Source organism: Anarhichas minor, unplaced genomic scaffold, assembly GCF_050575085.1.
Source record: "Anarhichas minor isolate MPS153535 unplaced genomic scaffold, ASM5057508v1 ptg000067l, whole genome shotgun sequence".
Taxonomy (NCBI): Eukaryota; Metazoa; Chordata; class Actinopteri; order Perciformes; family Anarhichadidae; genus Anarhichas; species Anarhichas minor.
In genome coordinates, this window is record NW_027466513.1 from 5281089 (window position 1) to 5301845 (window position 20757).

Here is a 20757-nt window from a genome sequence, read left to right on the forward strand (position 1 = left end):
AAAAGAGAACAAGCCAGATCATTTCTGTATACATATGCTTTTGTTAATTGCAAATAAAATCTATATTTGTACAGATGACACCCTAAAAAAGCATCAGTCATGTCTTGAAGGTAGTAGAAGGCAGTATAGTGATAGTTACAGTAGGGTGACCATATAACTACCCGAAGCACACCTTTCAACACCATTTACAGCAGACAATAAACAATGTTTTGTCTCCCAAAATCCACCAAAACATTGTTTATTTTAATCAGTTAAATAACACTAGTAACCACAAAACACAAGTATTGCATTGGTGTAGTATAATTAGATTCCTTTTAAAAACTAAACACACTTGTATATTGCAATCTGACATCTAAGAATAATTAAAAATAAAATGACTCTGGCTTCGTAACGTTTCTACTCAACTGCTCTTTTTAGTCGTTACTGCAAAAAACATCACCTCAGTGAGTCCGCCAGCAGCCGTACGTCGGTCTAGTTTTTATGGAAGTCAGCCGCTGCATCGGACGCTGAGGCAACAGTACGCATAAGATGGCCACCGCTCTGACCCTCCTGCTACATTGATTCTACTCCTTTTTTATTTTTTAATTCAATAGTATTTTTATTATTATTTTAATTGTGGTGAAAACTGGGAACATTTGGTGGTGAATGTTGAAAACCGGGACGTTTGTTTTCCAGATATTTGTCGGGGACTCGGGACACGCAGCCTGAATCCAGGACAATCGTGGACAAACCGGGACGTCAGAATTGACTGACTATTCAGTGACATGTTGCACCTTTAACAGCGTCTGACAACAAAAGTGCTCACAGATGACGGTGGATGAAGAAACATTGTCATCATTTCTCTTGATCATAAACAAGCAAACCCACAACAACCATGCTAGCATCTCTGTGAGCAGCACTTTAAGCTAAATACTAAAACAGCATGCTAACATGCTCACAGGGGCAATGCTAACATGCTAATATTTAGCAGTTCATATTTACTATGGTCAGCATTGTAGTTTAGTGTGTTAGCATGCTAACATTAGCTAACTAGCACAAAACACAGAGCTAATCTAATCCATTGTCTGTAAAAGACAAACAAACAAAAACTACAACCCTTGTCTATTTTTCTTTGTTCATTTAAAAGTCATCACACAGAGCTTTGAACCACGCAGGTTTGAGCTGAAGGAGTTCTGTGTTTACAGTCAAGAACCAACAATATTCTGCAAATGTACCCCCCCACACACACACATAAGTAACGTTAGGCCTTCCTGTCAGCGCAGCTCGCTCTCCGTTAGCTGGGATGCGGTGCTATTGATATCTGTGGTGGGAGACCTCGCCTTCACCACGCCCACACATCGCATGATGACTCTCTGCTTCTCTCCAGCGCACATTCAGGGCGGTGCAAACGCTGCATGTATTTATAGAAGAGCACACACACACACACACACACACACACACACACACACACACACACACACAGATAGATAGATACTGACTCGGCTGTGCCGGTGTTACATAACGGTGGCCTACTAAAGCAGCGCTGCACGTGACCTGCGTGAGATGATGTTGAACTCTGCCGAGGGTGAGGCCCACCATCCTCCTGCTCCATCACACACACACAATCACGTACACACACACACATACAAACACACACACGTACAAACACACACACGTACAAACACACACACGTATAAACACACACGTACAAACACACACACACACACACACACGTATAAACACACACCAACAAACACACACACACGTACAAACACACACACGTACAAACACACACACGTATAAACACACACACGTATAAACACACACGTACAAACACACACACGTATAAACACACACGTACAAACACACACACACACACACGTACAAACACACACACGTACAAACACACACACGTATAAACACACACACGTATAAACACACACGTACAAACACACACACGTATAAACACACACGTACAAACACACACACACACACACGTACAAACACACACACGTACAAACACACACACGTATAAACACACACACGTATAAACACACACGTACAAACACACACACGTATAAACACACACGTACAAACACACACACACACACACGTACAAACACACACACGTACAAACACACACACGTATAAACACACACGTACAAACACACACACACACACACGTATAAACACACACAAACAAACACACACACGTACAAACACACACATACACGACACACACACACATACCTACGACACACACACGACACACATACATACGTATAAACACACACGACACACAAACACACACACACACGACACACATACACACATGTACAAACACAAACAAACACACACACACCCCTCCCCTCACTCAGACTGACATCACCCTAGGCCTCAAGGCTGCTCTCATCAGCCGGTTGCTAGGCAACCCTTTCGTCCACAGGCACAACCGACGCACATTTAATCCGGGAGGCAAAGAGACGGGGATGAAGAAATGTAGAAAAAGAGAGAGAAGGAAATAAATAAATAAATAAAACCCACAAATGTCCACTGGTGCTGAGGCTGATCTCTACAAGGAAACGAGAGGAGGAAGGATGGAGGGCGAGAGATGGAGGAGCATGTGTGAATCTAGGCCATCTTCTGTGCATCTCTGCTGCCATCTGTTTGACAGTCAGAGAAGCAGGCCCCCCCCAGGCCTCTTCATGACGAGGTGGGTCCTATCTGCGAGTCTCAACCTTATCTGCTGCTCAGTGAACGACCAAAAACTCTTCACAAGACAAAGCAGTGCAACAGGAAAACCCCCTCTGAGCACGGAGGCAGATAATCAGAGACCCCGACGACACCCGAGAGAGAGCGGGGTTTAAAACTCCACCAGGCGGCAACAATCAAAAAACCCAGATTACAAGCAATCTACTGGCTTTAGCAGGAAGCCATCTGGTGGTTTGATCCCACAGAGGAACCAGAACACTGAACTAAGCTAATCAGATCAGTCAACATCCCGTCAAACTACACACAGAAAGAAATGAAGAAGGCAGCCGCGAGTAGAGCTGCAACGGATCATGAAACTCACGGTTCGGATCGGATCAGTTCAAAAGAAAAAAGGATCAAATATAACTTTTAGAGATCACTGATCACGTTGATTTTCTGCTGATACTAATAGATGATCACTGATGATCCATATTAACAGATACAGATCATTGTAGCTGGTCTACAAGGATCCAGACCGGTCCAGTAATCCATCAACTAAATGTTATCCTTTTACTTTGTCTAGCAAGTTATAGTGTTTTTCATAAAATAATAATCCAACACATCCCCTCTTGTAATTGTTCCTGAAAAGCTAACATGAAATACTTTCCCCCCAAATTGCAGCTCATATTTTCATTAAACCTGACATAAGTCACATTAAATAGAATTCAAAAAGTACATTAAAATCTCTGCTTTCCAGAAGTCATAAAAACTTGATGTGCAAAACAATCCTCTCAGTTACAACAACAACAAATAAATCATATCAAATGCATGGCTTGGGGGGAATAAACAGTTTACTTTGAGCGGCTGCCAGCTCCATTCAGCTGATAGCTTAGCATGTTAAAGCTAACAACAGAACAACCAGACCACCTGATCGCTCTTCACCAAAACGGCAGAACAAGAGACACGTAAACTGTCACACCGTAATCTCTGTGCTGCTAAACATGATGTCGTGGTAACAGAGTCATTGACTGAGCTGATTCATTCACGCCCATCTGAAGGTGACATCCAAGTGATTTGAGTGTCATAGTATTTTCTTAAAGGCACAATAAGCTGATTCGAAAATGATCCCTCTTCATCATCATCACTTCTGATCCACTAGAACTGTGTGTTGGGTGTCGGCCATTTTATCTGATCAGAGAATAGTTTTTGGTGCTGCAGTTTACATTCATTATGATGAAAATTCAAGAAATACACTAGAGGAATGTACTGCTGTTGTTGTTTTGTTTATCATGTGTTTGTTGTGTTACAAACGGGCTACAACTGAATTTGGTTGCTCATCCCTGTGTTGCACAACGACAATAAATGTTTCTTAAATCCTTGAAACACTGAAACGAGCTGCAGGAGTTTCCATTTTTCCTCACTAGTATTCAACTTCATGCTGCAACTCTTCTGTCATCTACTTGACAGGAGCAGCATACAGTTGAAGTATGTAATTTATATTTGAGTGACAGTGTTCACAAGAATATGCCAACACACACAGACGGACAGGCAGAGACACCAACAAGACAACTGCATGTAGGCGATGGATAAAAACTGTGAAAGTGGAACCAGGGCTTTGGTGTGACGTGGAACCTACCTGTGGAGATGGGAGACACAGAGGGCATGAAGAAAGAAGAGGTGAAGGAACTACAGGAGACTGGAGGAAATGGAGATGAAGATGGAGAGGCGTGGGCTGAAAATGAAATGAGTACAAGGTGTAAAGGTCAAACAGACATGGCTTTGAACAGAGGATGAAAATGAGGATAACGCGATAGTATGTGGCGTGAAGCGTGAAGGAGAGCACTCAAGGCCGGACCTGAGCAGCTGCTGCCATATCGCTGTAATTACCACAAACCAACGTCACTGTGTTGACGTGATGCTGTTGGCACAGTCGCCCAGAGGAATCAACTCTTTCCCCTCTGCTCTCTACACCTCTCTGATGAGCGATGGGACCGTTCATATAAAATGCATGTGAGGGGTGAATTATTTATCGTGCTTTTTATTTCCCTCTCATACAGAGGAGATGTGAGTTTAAAAAACCATGAGCATGAGCTGGTTCAGGTGCAGGGTCCATCAAAACGCTGTCCCAGTTACTGCGAAATTGAACTCCTGTGTGTCCCGAACAATCTAAAACATGGCAGGAAATCAATCTCGTTATATCAAATGTACCACCTCTTAATCCTACCTATCAACAAGTAACAACAGGCTTATTGCCCTACAGTGGTCCTCTGTGCTCATATCAGAGTAAACAGTCACTTTAGATAAATCAACCAAATAGAAAGCGAGAGTGTGAGCACATGTTATAAACAGTGGATTTAACTCCCCAGAGCTATCAGATTATACAGAAGGATGTCCATGGATCATGATACACAGACCTCACAAACTGAGACTTCTACCACAATAAAAGCTTGTTTCAACACAACAGCAGGGTGGCAGTGACTTAGCACAGCCTCTCGATGTCTTGCAGTAACAGTGAGTGACCAGGTTTGGCATCATCAGATCCCTTTACAAAGACCCATGCTCGCCTCTGACAACCTGCAAAGCTATGCTCTGGAATTTGTGATATATGTACAGTATATAAAGGTGTATATAGAGCGCAAGCCTCAACAATATGAAGCTTCTGAAAAACCTTGGGTTGACCATGCTTCTATAAAGCCCTTCACATTAAATACATAACACACCTTCATATACACTTCACACAAGACTCAAGAAGCTATAATCTACAAGATATAATTTAAAATCCTGTTTACACAAAAACCAAACTCACAATAATCAATGATGAGCATGCGGTGAATCAGTCCCTTTGTGATATCACAAGACGTGGGGAAACAAAACCCAAACTATCTGCATATCGCAAGATACGTCAATGAATGAGTGAAAACATGTTTCATTGTATCTCTGGTGAACCGACCCTGTAAGAAAACTCCTGGCTTCTCCCAAATGAACAAAATAAACCCAGCTCCACTGTGCACAAAACATATAGTGTCATTCAGGCATGGCTACATGCAAATACTGCAATAGGCAATCCGCCATGAAACCACTATGGACTGTAAAGGGTATACTTAACCCATACAGAGAAAGAAGTTCTTACACAAGTTACTAACCACTGAGGAAAGATCTGGGACTGACATATGGGGGATTATACACATCAAAATAAGAAAATATGAGTAAAAAGGAATTTGGAAACCTCAGAGCCATGAGGGACTGACTTATTACGCACCTTGTTCCGAAGCCCCCCCTGGTCCCCGTCAGAGAGTCGAGGCTGTCTCCTGGCTTGGCTGGCCTGTCGCGATTCATTTGCTGCAGAATGGAGCTCAGCTCGGTAATGACGGTGTTCTTGCTGTCCGGTGTGGATGGGGGGCTGCGCAGCTCCGGGGGTTGATCACCCCACAGCTTGGATGTCCTTTGAGTGGGAGTCCTAGGAGGTTCAGAGGACGAAGGGGGAGGGGGAGGGGCCTGAGGCGGTGACCCATAGGACTCCGGGGGCTCTTCAATGAGAGCGTCGTGATAAAGCGATGTCCTGTTGATGACGGACTTGCCCTTGGGTTTGGGTGGCACAGGGGGCCGATCCACCAGGAAGGCATTTCCGTCCGCGGTGGCATAGAGGCTCTCCAGAGCGCTGTCGCAGAAGCCTCCCTCTGACGACAGGGTGGAGATGCTGGAAACGGTGCTGGTGGTGTCCATGTGCTGGGGATCCCCGCTACTGCGGCTGTCTACCTCCTCGATGCCCGAGTCACCCACCGCTGATTCTGAGTCTGGTGGAGGAGGAGGATATGAGGGGGGCATGCTGTTCGCCACCCGTTTGTGTTGATCCATGACAGGTGGTGGGGCGTGAGCGTGGTATGGGGGTAGAGCTGGTCCCCCATTCCGTCTCTGTTGCTGAAGCATCTCTGCAATGGCACTAGCCTGGTCATCAGGAATGTCAATACTGTTGGCAAATTCCAGCGGTGGGGGAAGGGGCTCTGTGAAGTCAAAATCCTCATCAATGTCAACTGAGGCGAGAGGGGGAGGGGGGATGCGGAAGGGCAGCTTTACTGGTTCTTCCATGGACTCGCCCACGGTAATGCTCCTCCTCTGAGATAAGGTTAGCTGGGGATTGGAGGACAGAGTTGTGGTGTTGAGAGGATCGGGTTGGTTGGGGTCCTTCAGTTCAGATGGCCTGTTGCTGTCCTGGCCCTCCACCTCTTGGTTGTTCACCTTGTTGCTTGCTTCGTTGCTGGTGTGGACCATCAGCAGCCCTGCTGACTTGGGTTGCGATGCGTCTGCCACATCTGCCGGGGCGCTTTTCCTCTCCTCTAGTGCCTGATGCTGCCGCTCTTCCCGCACCCCATCGGACTCGTACTTCTGCTCCGTCATCTGCCTCCGCAGACCGCCTCGGCCTGGCCGCCCCATGGTTGACGTGGAGATTGCAGCAAAACTTGTCTCGATCCCGGAGCGTAGTTTGGTGTCAATAAACAGCGGTTGGTTGAGGTCTGGTTTGTGGCTTGGCTGAATTGGGAGCGACTGGGCTTCGTGCTTGGGCGTTTGCTGAACCTGAGGAGGATTTGGTGGCTGATTCTGAGGATGGTTTTGTTGCTCCTTCATCGCCCGGTCACGAGCTGCCAGGGCCAGAGCGAGTGGAGAATTAGGATCCAAGGGCTTGCCGGTGACAGGATGGAGGTAGGTCCCGTTGGCCCTGTAGTGGCTCTTAGGAGGAGTGGCTGGGAGACTAACAGGACTGTCCAGGTTGGGACACTGGCCTGTTCTGGTGTTTAGAGGCTCCCGTACCACTGTGGGCTCAGGGGTGTTGAAATCTGTCATGTTGCCACTACCGCCACCAACAGGTGGCCCAAGCTGTGCAGCGGGAGGGGGACCCAATATCCTTCGAAGCCGCTCGTCGCTACTGAACATGCCTTCATCAATGGACTTTGACTGGCGTAGGCGAGGGGTTGGTGTGGGACTACTGAAGTCATCATCCCCAATGTCTATTGACTGGAAGGCAATTGAGTGCTTTTTTGCCTCTAGCCTTTTCTCCCGGTCCCGTACTGCCCCGGCAATAGCTACCGCAAAGGGGTTGCCTAGAGACATAGGGTCTTCAGGACGCAAACCACAAACAGTGGGCGTGAGAGATGGGTGTTCAGGGGTGGTGGGCTCGATCTCCATACTGCTACCCTGGCTGCTCTTGCCACTGCTGCTGGTGGAGGGCTCCTTGACGATTATGGTGGGGATGGGGATGGAGGAGCATGTTCGTTCTACGGGCGTAGTGGGCATGGAAACGGCGCCCGAGGGGTTTGCTGGCATGCGACACATTTTCTCGGGACTGTCCTCAACGTTGTGCTGCTTTACTAGCATGCCCTTCCTTCGAGCTGGTTTGGCTGGCACATACAGTGTCCTATTGCCCACCTCGGAGTAAGGGTTCTCTGGCACCGGCGTGCGCCCTCGAATGCGTGTGCTCTCAAACTGCTCTGAGCTCTGGCGGTAATAGCCACGCCTTAACGTACCGATGTCTGTGGTTCGGCTAATGGTCTTCACTGCATTGGGCGAATTCTGGGTGAAGCTGGGTCGCGTGGTGCCGTAACCCTTGGGTGTAGGGCCAGAGTTGTAGTCCGGTGGCGAAGGGGGTGAACTGGCTGGAGGGGGAGGGATGTCCTCTGAGGTGTCGGGCATAGAGAGGCTGCGGGCGAACTTGAGTAGAGGAGGTGTGAGGAATCCCTGTTTCTCATCCTCCGTTGTACCTTGGAGAAATGGAGCAGAAAGAAAAATGATGTGAGGACCTGGAAGAGACACCCCCTATTATTTATCTCCAGCATGGCTTCCTCTTTACACTGCAAATGTCTCATTTATAGATGTGAGCTCTTTCTTAACCTTTATTTATCCGAGCAGGAGGTTCCTGAGATTTGTAAGAGGCCAGAAGGACAAAAAAAAGAAAAGATGACTACAAGACGTTTGCTGCAGCAAGCGGGAACTTACTGGTGCGTTTATTTGACCATTCGCCCAACACCAGGACAAAAAAATAAACCTTTATATTAAAGGCAGAATGCTTAATTTAAATATTTTCAAAACAGCATCTTGGCTGACTTTACTGTCTTTCAGAGGCTGCAGCAGGCAACATTCCAAACTAAAGCAACGTTTTGGCCAGGGAAAAACTGGCATGGCCAAATTCACAGGGGTCCTTTGACCTTTCAGCTCAAAATATCTGAATGAAAATGGGTTCTATTGGTACCTAAGAGTCTCCTTTTACAGGCAGACCCACTTTATGATAATCCCATGTAGTTTGGGGCAAAACCTAATCAGTTTTTTGCATCCAGTGTGATTGTGTTTTTATCGCCTATTCTAATGATGGTGTATTTTTTAAATTTCTGATCTATTACCCAAACAACTTTACACAGTGCTGCTCTTTCAGGTAGTGTATAACACTTCCATGTGGCATATATCGTGATCTTCTATCTCTGTCTAAACACCACTTGCCTTCCCTGAAAAAAAAAAATGTGTTTATGGTAAAGTGGAGTGGAGTGAAAGAGGTTAAAAATATCAAATTATCTCACTTAAAAGACAAAAATGGCTTGAAAAAAAGTTACATTCATTGTAATTTGTCGCCACTTTGTCAATGAGTGACACTATTTAGTTGACACACTGTGTCGTGCTCTAAAAGTGCTTTAATAGCAATTATTGCCAACCAAAAAAGGTTCTTAATTTTTTTTGTCATAATAATATTGGCACTGCAAATCAAAAAGCGCTGTGAGTAACATCAGCCTGCGCGACGTCCCTCTAGCTCAGCAGTGAGAATGAGGTCTCAGCATACACTTAATGACCTCCAATATTATGGCCTGAAAGCACACTTTGCTGACTGGATCGTTCTAATTTATCTATAATTAGCTGTAATATTGCTCGAGCACACGGAGCAGGTCCTCTGAGCATTAATGTAATATTACGACGAGCTGAAAAGCACGAGGTAATGGACATGCAGTCACTCACACACACACACACACACTCAACGGTACACACATCATACCTATGGACTTTTGCTTTTTCAAAGTGCCCTTTTCAGGTAGCCCCAGGAACGCCCCTGGCACAGTGGGTGGCACCACTGCTACTCCCTGGCGGTCATGATACATGGACTGCGAACCAGAACTTTGTTAATGATGTACAACCAAAAACACACAGTCTTCATTGGCTCTCTGCTGGCTGTGGAGACCGACACTAACAGCATGTAGTTTCAGTTATCTATCAGTACAAAACAAGCTGTAAAACAACATTTTAAGAATTGTATTTATGTGCAATAAAGACAAAAATTTAACGTATTTAAAATGAATATACTACAATCAAAACCAACAAGAAGTAACAGTATAATATACTGTCTAAACTGTGTAATCTAATTCTTAAAAAGTAACAGCTATTTATGTATGTTCCACCTTCTTTATGTGTGACACCTACATTCATATCAGCTGCCGTAACCAAGCAGCGACTGGATGGGCGTGGTTTGATTGTGGCGATCTTCGTATCGACAGGCGCGGCCTTCTGCGCGTGCGTCATCTCTTCTACTTTATCTGGAAGATGAAGCGAGCCGTGAATTCGTGAGCAGCAAAAAATTAAAAAGTAAAAACGCAGAATGCCGGACTGAACTTGCAAAGCCTTGGTGAGTTTCTCATGGGGCCAAACGCAAGCTAGTCATTCACAGTCACCCTTCTCTGTGATTCCACACTGAATTGCAGATGAGACTGAAACAAAAATATAACATTGAAACACAATCATTTTTTTGGGGGGGACGGGGACAGGGGGGGGACAGGAGGACTTTGATGAAATGTGTCGGGTGCGTCCAGCCTTGCGAGCCGTGCAAGCCTCTTTCCAAACAGCCGACTCAGCAGCATCATCCAACTCTCAGGGTCGTTCCCTCATCGAATGTAAGATGAACAATGAACGTGAGGTCTGTCAAGTTTGCCGTTTTTTTTTTTTCCTCGAGCCTGCAACGTGGGAAAGGTGTCAACGGCAAATTTGGAAGAACTGAACTTCCCTCTGGTGTGTGATGATGCTGTCAGATAGAGTCCGACTAAAAAGAGGTTTTGCTCAGAGAAGCTACATGCTAGCCCCGACCTAGCCTCTCACTGCGGGACCGCCCCGGCTAGCTCTGTCTAGGATGTGGAAAGCTTCCATGCATTAGGGGGTTGCGATTACTTAGAGTGACTTGGAACACAATCCTCTTCTTCTGCGCATCTACACACAGAGGAGAGGAGTGGGGGAGGGGAGAGGTGAGGAAGGGAGGAAAGGTGGGAGGAAAGGAGCGTCAATGACCTTAAGTTACAGCTACAACACAAACGCACACACAACAGGAAGAAAATGCACATTTCCTCGCTCTCCCGACTGGATTGTTGCTATACAGCACATCAGACAACGTGCAACACAGTTGCCCTAGAAACCAACAACACACACAAACACACACACACACACACACACACACTTATATACATACACAAAAGGCTGTTGTGACACAGAAGGGAAAAAGAAGCCACACAGAACCAACATTTTTAGATCAAATAGAATGAACAAACATTAAATCACAATAACAGTGTTTTTTGTATATTTTTTTAACACACACACACACACACACGAGTAAAGAGTTCTGTAATTCCTCATTAAGGGTCTCATGTTAGGAAGCACTCTCTAAAGAGTGAATCACGTGACGACTCGGCATCTTCGCGGTGCGATCTCTAAAACTGAGTCAGAAAGAAGAAGAAACAATAATCTGTGACTGAACGAAGAACAGAGGAGCTCCAACGTCTTTCTGTTCCACATCAATGCAACATTAAAACGTGCAACAGCGACACGTAGAACACAATGAAGTTCACAACAGCTGAAGTTAAAAACAAGGTTGTAAATCATGCAAATACACCACGGGAAGAAGAGCGTTAGATCATCACAGTGAGGTGGTGGTGAGGGAGGTATGTGACATAAATCAATCATTGGAAATACTGGATCACACTGAAACATGCCTACAGTCACTTACCACCTTTCTTTTTCCTTAGAGTGGCTTAAGGGGGGGGGACATAAACAGATTTTGGAGTCTTTAAAGCACAAAAACTGACTCAATCCTTCTTATAAGCTGAACAAAAACGCACTTGTATCGTAGCTTTCTTTAATATTTGCAAAAAGTAATTTTGAGTATTTTTTTTATATTTAGTATCCTGCTGCGGCAGATGCATATGTCTGAGAATTTAAATTCAGATATGAAAACTGTGATGCTCTTAAGACTCTAAAACGCTACCAGACTAAATTATTATTACTATACATGTGGAAGGTCTAAGAAACATGCTGACCAGAGCTATTTCTTTCTGTCAGCAATTTCCTGCAATATAAGTAGACTCCCTCTGCTGTCATTTATGCATTCCTTCATTCACCTTTCATCGCTCTGCCTGCTCTTTGCACACCTTTGACACGCATACGTTTTATTGTTCTTTAATTAATCGTTCAAGCGTTATAATGACACAACTCACGGTGACATCTTTACATTGCTTTTGTACCGACAGTCCAAAACTCAAATGTCGATTAATCGACTGTTTGTGCAGCACACACAGTTTCTTGCAGTGTTTTAAAAAAGTGATCACCTGACAAATGAACCACCTCAGTTAAAGTTATAATCTTTCATATTTTCATGAAATACAAAGTTACTGCAGGCGGCAACTTTAGGTTTTGAAAAGTGTGTTAAAGCTGCATTCTCTCTCGTGTCCACCAGGGGGCGACTCCTCTGGTTGTATAGAAGTCTATGAGAAAATGACTCTACTTCTCTCTTGATTTATTACCTCAGTAAACATTGTAAACATGAGTTTATGGTCTCAATCTCTAGTTTCAAGTCTTCTTCAATACAGCATGATGTTCATTTAGTACATTATGGTCCATTTAGAGTCACACAGACCATAAAGCAGGGGATGCTTTAGGGCGGGGCTACACGGTGATTGACAGGTCGACACCACGGTGTTGTCTGGTCTGGGAGTTGTCCTCGTTTTTGTCTTACAACTTAAACTCTTTCACAGTGTGTTTTCACTTCAGGAAAGTACATTTTCAACCTTTTTGGTCACATAAATAGGTCTTGTCCAGCGGTTGTACTTAGCTCCACCGTCGGGTGTCACTCCTGGGTTCTAAAAAACAAGATGGCGTCGGCCAAAAACCAAGATGGTGACGGCCTAAATGCCAAACTCGAGGCTTAAAAAAGGCAGTCCACAAACCAATGGGAGACGTCACACTGAATACATCCACTTGTTATATACAGTCTATGGGGTAAACCATGCATGGTGAAGTGGTCCCTTATTTCTATTTCACACATCCCTCCCTCCCTTCCTTCCTTCCTTCTTTCCTTGTACCCTCCTCCCTTTTCACCGATGTGGCCTCCTGTGTCTCCTTCTGCTCGTGTGTCTGAAAAACGCTGACTGCCTCGTCTGTCAGAAGGTATTGGGACGACACAGCACTTTTAATGCAACACATAAAGAGGGTCGTGTGAAGTGGCCACGGCGACAGCACCATGGTTGCGGGTGTCTCTAGAAGCAAGAGTCCTTCATGCATGATGGCGAGCAGGAGATGAGGAGGGAGGAAAAGCAGTTGTTCTACATATTTAAGAGGCAAACCAAAGCGAATGATGGAAACTTAAGTTGCATTAGCCAAGAACAAAAGCTTCATTCAGCCGCCGTGAGCCGATGGATGCTGCAGTCAAGCAAAATGGTGATGCAGCAACGAAGTGCTTACCTTTATCCACTATTGAGAGATTTAACCAATCAATGAGAATAAGAAGGAAGAACAAAGAAACAGAGAGAGGTGCTGTTAGACACAGACTTCCTAATGACATCGTGAGTAAAAAGTCAGGCCGAGGACGCTCTTACCGAGTTCCTCCAGTTCAGAGGTCATGGACTTGGAGCGCATAGACAGGGCAGTGGTGGGGGCTCTCTTTGGTGGGGGAGGAGCTGAGGGAGGCAAAGACACACACGAATAAAATACATACATCTCATTTTGATTAAGTGGCAGTTCATGAATGATAATTGTTCATTTAGTCACGTTTGCTGTAAGTTACTGTATATTATACTACGGTCTGCGTGTGTACTCAATTCTGATTGGCTGCCATGTGTCCATTAATTCCTGATAATGAACACCTTCTAAGTATCCGTCTGAAACTCACCGTCTGTTCACCGTTCTGAATTAATGCGCTGGCAACAAAAAGATCTGAATATCTCATGAGCGTAGTCCTACAGTCTTGTTGCTAAATTATATTTAATTTTATACTGTTTTTCAACCGTACACATTGTTTTGACTTTGAATCTTGCTAGCATAACGTTAGCTTCATGCCAGCGTTATGCAAATCAAGAATTCGTGAAAACATTATATTGATTTGGGGCTATTAACATTCCCCGGATAGCTAGTCTTGTTGTTAAACAAGGTTATTGACCTTGAACCTTGTTAGCATAACGTTAGCTTTCTGGCTCATAGCTGAGCCAAATAGAAATATAAGTTGTGTCTACTGTCCGTCCTAGTTACTTAAATAATGAACAATGCGTTTCCATTGCATGAGAACCTCATGGGATGCTCATGAGTGTTCCAGGTATTGGAGTTCCAGGGAAATGGAGACTTTGGTTGCAAAAAATGCATGAAAATATAAATGAGTGGTCTTAATTCTATTTTGTGGCATGTGACCATGGTATGAATATGATAATGCCCTTCGAGCTGTCAGTTATCAGTATGTATGGTCTTCACAGAGGCAGACATCCACCCTTGCCAGTCGTCCACTACTTCCTGATGATGAACATCTCGTCAGGCTTTATCCCTAACACTGAATGAGAGTTTGTATCGACAGCAGAATTAGTCTTTAACAGATGTAACTTTTGAAAGAAGAAATAACAGATGAAAAGTTAAATTCAAAAGCAATAAACACTCCTTCGTCCTTTTAATACACTCAGAGCTTTTGCTGCTGTCGTTACGTGATGAGCAGCACTTCAGGCCGTTACGGAGCTAAACTTCAGACTTGATGATTCTTCTACTTCTGCTACAGTTACAATATGCTTAAGTATTTAATATTGTTTCATAATTGTGTATTGTCGTCCTTTAATGTGCAGTGAAATATAAAGTCTTATGTGAGTTTTGAACTGCTAAGTGGTTGAGCTCTGATAATCTAAGAAGCTTAATAGGAAACATATGAGCTTCTGGTTCGGAGTTATTTTTGTTCTTTGCGTTGTGAACATGGAGTAAGTCAGATATTCTCGCTGCCTCTGAGGGATATTATTACATAACACATCATTAGTCAGCATGCTGCCCTGCTGCAGTCTTTGGTATTTTAATACAACTGTTCACAGTTCCATCCAGCAGAAGGTTTTTCCACACCAATTTTACGACACGTAAAATGTGCCGCTGTGTCCGCACCTGAAGCTTGTCTCCACTATTTCCTTTTCTAACCCCGTGTCTGATTTGAGCGTCACTGTCAGTCATTTCTCCTCCAGTGTTAGAGGTGTTTCTGCTGGCGTAGCACTCTGAAAATAACACTCTGCAGGTGGTTGTACCTTTTTTGCGTGCCGTGTCGTCGGGGTCCAGATTCCGGCTCACCGTCACCACCTTGATCAGGAGCCGGTTGCCTCCGTGGCGGATCATGTTGACCACCTGTCTGTGGCCCACCTTCACCACGTTGTCCTGGTTCACCTGACGCAAACACACAACAGTGGAGTCATTAACGGCTGGTACATCCTTCAGGACCTCAACACATCTTCGCATTTGTAGAAAACAGCAATTTTCTTAGCCTACAGTATAAAAGTAGCAGTAAATGTTTAATTTACTTGTGTATTTGAGTACTTTTTGACCAGCAAAATGAAACTGAAGGGTGTATTTCATGCTGTACATCTTTTAAATCCAGACTCTAACAGATCATGGCCACTAATTTGATTCAACAGAAAAAACTGGAGGTGACCATAAAAGGGTAAAAAGGGTCAATTACACACAATGTGCTACTAACTATCCATGAATGAGTACAAATATCACATATCTACCCCCCAAAACAGCTCACTCATTTAGGAAGACTCAGGCCTGTGTGGGCGTGTACAGACCGTTTGATTGACATCTGTTCGCTTTGTTACACCTATTGGGCAGGACACATTACACCATCATCATCATCATCATCACCATCATCATCATCTAAATGTTGCCGTCTTATCAGCTGAAATAAGTAAAAGAAAAAACACCTGTGCGGATGTGCAGGACCGTTAACAAGTTATGTGGAACCAAAGTTCAAATGCGCTAGTTTAGCTTAGCACAACAAGCGGATTGTGTGTCCTGTTGCACCGCCAATAACCGCTAACTTGTGCACAGTCAACATTAATACATACTTTACAAGTACTGAGGTGAAATGATGAGTTGATTAATCGAGTGGTTCATCAACAGAAATAGTTTATTACTAGTTGCAACTTATCAATATTGATGCTTTTCTTTGTCGTATATGGGAATAAACTGAAGTTCATCTCTCCCTCAAGGTGAAACGTTGTGACTTTTCCTTCATTCATGCTGCAGATAACGGCTCACAACACATTTCTAAACCAGGCCACGGATATGCAAATGTGGAGGTAGGGGTGTTATCGCTTTCTTCCTGTCCTCCTGCCATTCTTCATAATTACAATATCCATGTTGCTGGACGGCCGCTGCCCCTCGCAGTCACACTTCAAACACAATCCGAACAAGTTGCCAAAATATAAAGAATCCTGCGGTGATGTGGTTCTGATTAAAGGTGACATGTGTGTGTGTGTGTAGACACAGATGCCAGCGGGTCACACACAGCTCAGCTACCCATAACATATCGCATCAGAAACACATTTTATACTTTCTCCTTCAAACACACGCGTCACCTCATGGGTGGTTCTTCCTCTTCCTCCAGACAAATAGTGGAGGAGGGTCAGATGAGCCCGGAGCGACACGAGGAACGACGGATGGAGAAGAGGAGGGAGAGGAAGCTACGACGGGGGGGGGGGGTGATGAATAGAGGGAGGTGGACACAGGGAGAGCGAGTAATCTAACAAACGCTGCTCGGGCGTCACGAAGGCGGACATTTTGGTAATTAGAGAGAATTGCTCCAACAGCTGTTTCAGCGTGACCTCGTGTTCCCTCCGTCCTGCTCCACCACACACACACACACACACACACACACACACACACACACACACACACACACAGAGGTTCCCTGATACACTGCAGTACACACACGCACACGTTACAACAATATAGGGGTAGCCTTATGTAACCTGCTCTGTCTTTTCACCCTGTTATGTAACAACGCTTGAAAAATGGACGGACACACACACACACACACACACACACACACACACACACACACACACACACACACACACACACACACACACACACACAGGCTCGTGAATATTTTCTTCTGCCAAAACTGATCGAAGCGTTTCGCCCTGAAGAGACGTGTTTTACAAGCATCAGGACATGATGACAAAGAAACTGAGAGTATATCTATATATATAATATATATATCTATATATAATATATATATAGCATATGTATGGATATATAATGAGGAATAATCCTTTCCACTGTCTCTACTCGCTTAGCATCACAATGTCTCATTTGTCTATTTTTGTCTATATTTTCTAGAGTAATCACTTCATTTTATAATAAGGCTGAACAAATGTAATCTTAATAATTGGTGTTTCATCTCATAGTTAACATTTTGCAGGCTGTGCTTCACGACGCAACATGTCAACATAAAGACTTCAGCTGCGACCAGCTGTGGGGCGGCACAACTAACCAACATGTTATCCAAATTGCAACACAGGCTTCTGTAAAATCAAAATATTCGCAGCTGAGTATTTTGCATTTTCGTGTGGTTTATTGGTCACACCCCCTTCAGGCCCCAAACGTGGTCCCCGCTAGTAACAACGTCTCACCCAGAGTGCACACAAACACACAGCCCAGTAAACATGTGCGAACATGTTTACTGTAGAACGAGTAGAACATGTAGAACGAGTTTATGTTTTTCTCTGGATTAACTACAGTATGAGCATTAAAGAGGTCATGATTGGTTTATGGAACATTTGGTTAGTTGTTAAAGTTAATCTCAGTGCAGATATAAAAGGTTTCATATCTAGATGTTAAAAACATTTTTATTTACTAAGTGATTCACTAGGACAGTAATTTGATGAGTAAGATAGTGAGATAGTGAGATAGTGAGGGAGTTAGATAGTGAGGGAGGGAGACAGTAAGATAGTGAGGGAGGGAGTGAAGGAGATAGTGAGATAGTGAGGGAGTGAGTGAAGGAGATAGTGAGGGAGTGAGTGAAGGAGATAGTGAGATAGTGAGGGAGTGAGTGAAGGAGATAGTGAGATAGTGAGGGAGTGAGTGAAGGAGATAGTGAGGGAGTGAGTGAAGGAGATAGTGAGGGAGGGAGTGAAGGAGATAGTGAGATAGTGAGGGAGTGAGTGAAGGAGATAGTGAGGGAGTGAGTGAAGGAGATAGTGAGGGAGGGAGTGAAGGAGATAGTGAGATAGTGAGGGAGTGAGTGAAAAGATAGATGAAGCCTGAAGGCCATAAACTGCAAAAACGGTTCTGAATCAACAACTACAAGAAGGGAAAACAGCTTTGAACCAGCAGCTTTATGGCTGAACATTTACAGTCAATAATGCGCACACACACACACACACACACACACACACACAGTGTGAATGTAAGAGCCTTCCGTCCCATCGAGCACAGGGGCCTATTCAAAACCCATTATCATTATCATAACCATTGTAATAGTTCCACAACATTAAGCATCATCCGGCCCATTTAGCCCAACACGCCCCTGAATCGGATCGCTCGGTCCAATCTCCTCCCGTGCACATAGTCCTGACTCACTGACGGTCGCTAATCTGGTTAATCAATTATAATCTGAGCGATGCAGGCGCCGCGCTGTGAAGACACGCTGGTAATCCGGGCTGTCAGAGCGGATCAGAGGTCAGCTGATCCCTACTCAGTCACATAAATACAGACCAGAGTATTTATACGCAGCATCCTCTGCTGTGACTTGTGTTTGGGTGGAATCTGTTATTTCATACCTTCCTGACATTTCACCGGGGTAAACGGTAGATATCGGTGAAGCATGTACGACTTTGTCTATCGAAGCTACAATCTCTTAAGTGTAATATGCAACTATAGTGACAAGTATTCATCTCCTTTAGCGTATTTTATTGAATTAAAATTGATTATTAATTAGATTTTGTGCAAAATCACAAAAATAGTAAAGCTTGGTGAAATTAAATGGAAAGAAAATACTTAAAAACTGAAAAGTGGTGCAAATGTATTCATGTGTTTCTTTATTACACTTCAACTATTTCTAATATTTTGTGAAGGTCCATTAAATGGAATCCAAATCTATTTGGATTCCAGGTTGTAATGCAACAAAAACAGGAAAATCACCAAGACGTGTGAGCTTTGTATCGTTGTAACTTCACACGACGATTCACTGATGAAAGCATTATTTACATGTCGAGAGATTATACAAAGAAGGATCATTCGTTTTTAGATGCTTTAGAAACAGGAAGTTTTAAAAGTCTTCATTTGAGTAAATATTTTGCAGCCAAATTAAATAATTTAGAGGATATTCAACCTTTGTTTCTTCATGTAGTACTTGACCTCCTTCTTTACAGGGTTTGTATGAAGGTGATAAAGTAGTCCATGAATATGAGTTTAGTTAGTTTACGGCTTTTTACCGGTTACATCTACAGTCTATGAGCGTATCTATGAGTTACACTCGTTTTGATTCCTCACAGTTCATGTTTGTTCGCTCTCTGGTGTTTAGGAGAATAAAGCAGCGCGTCGAGTATAAACGCCTCCGTTGATGCTCGGAGGCTCACGCTACAGCGCTGAGCGTGAGTATAGACAGAGCTTGACTTTGCTGGTTTTAAAGTATGTCCCATAATAATCAATACATATGAATAGCGCCCTGCTTCCATAGATTGTTGTGGAGGACTTGATGACTTGTATAAAAAACTAGAAACTAGAAGAGACGATACAAATAAAAATACATTTAACGACAAATTAAAATGACCATAGACACGTTTTACCTTTGTGCAGTATAAGAAAGAAGTGATGAAATGTGATGAGACACAGAGACAGACACACACAGACACACAGACACACACAGACACACACAGACACACACAGACACACACACACACAGACACACACAGACACACAGACACACACAGACACACACACACACAGACACACACACACACACACACACACACACACACAGACACACAGACACACACAGACACACACACACAGACACACACAGACACACACACACACACACACACACACACACACACACACACAGACACACACACACACAGACACACACAGACACACACACACACACACACACACACACACACACACACACACACACACACAGCATTCATCAGTATTAGAAACATGGAGCTGCTCTGCATCTCAGACTGGTTGCTGGGTGAGAACTCTCTGAATTCTGTATGTGTGTTTTTCCCCTTGTAGGAAGGTGGAGTACATCAAAGCAGGCTCATTAAATACAGAAATATACAGACTGTGTGTGTGTGTGTGTGTGTGTGTGTGTGTGTGTCTGTGTGTCTGTGTCTGTGTGTGTGTAAGTGAGAGACACACAGGAAAAACACAAAGAAGAATAAAGTGAAGGATTGAAATAGGATGAGAGGGGGCCGGGGAAGATGGAGACAAGAGTTTTATTCTGATGACTCAGAGTCCTAGTTAGAAGAGTCTTGACTCTGATGAATCACGTAGCTGAATATCAAGCTGACGATGAGAGCACATGTTAGGGCACGCACACACACGCACACACACCTACACACACACACTCTACATACGCACACACACGCACACACACCTACACACACACACTCTACATACGCACACACACGCACACACACCTACACACACACACACTCTACATACGCACACACACGCACACACACCTACACACACACACACTCTACATACGCACACACCTACACACACACACACACACACTCTACATACGCACACACCTACACACACACACAC

The 20757-nt window shown here is 44.1% G+C and overlaps 1 protein-coding gene across 1 annotated transcript in view; it reads right to left on the bottom strand.

The window, feature by feature from the left end:
• LOC142934193 (SH3 and multiple ankyrin repeat domains protein 2-like) overlaps positions 1-20757 on the bottom strand; it is a 121914-nt gene that overhangs the window by 3162 nt on the left and 97995 nt on the right. The window contains exons 17-22 of the mRNA XM_076078654.1: positions 15219-15354; positions 13554-13634; positions 10123-10235; positions 9701-9806; positions 5930-8423; positions 4307-4402 (exon numbers count right to left, since the gene is read on the bottom strand). Of these exons, the coding sequence (XP_075934769.1) occupies positions 4357-4402; positions 5930-8423; positions 9701-9806; positions 10123-10235; positions 13554-13634; positions 15219-15354 (2976 nt within the window). The 3' untranslated portion in view covers positions 4307-4356. The remainder of the gene's footprint in view (positions 1-4306; positions 4403-5929; positions 8424-9700; positions 9807-10122; positions 10236-13553; positions 13635-15218; positions 15355-20757) is intronic.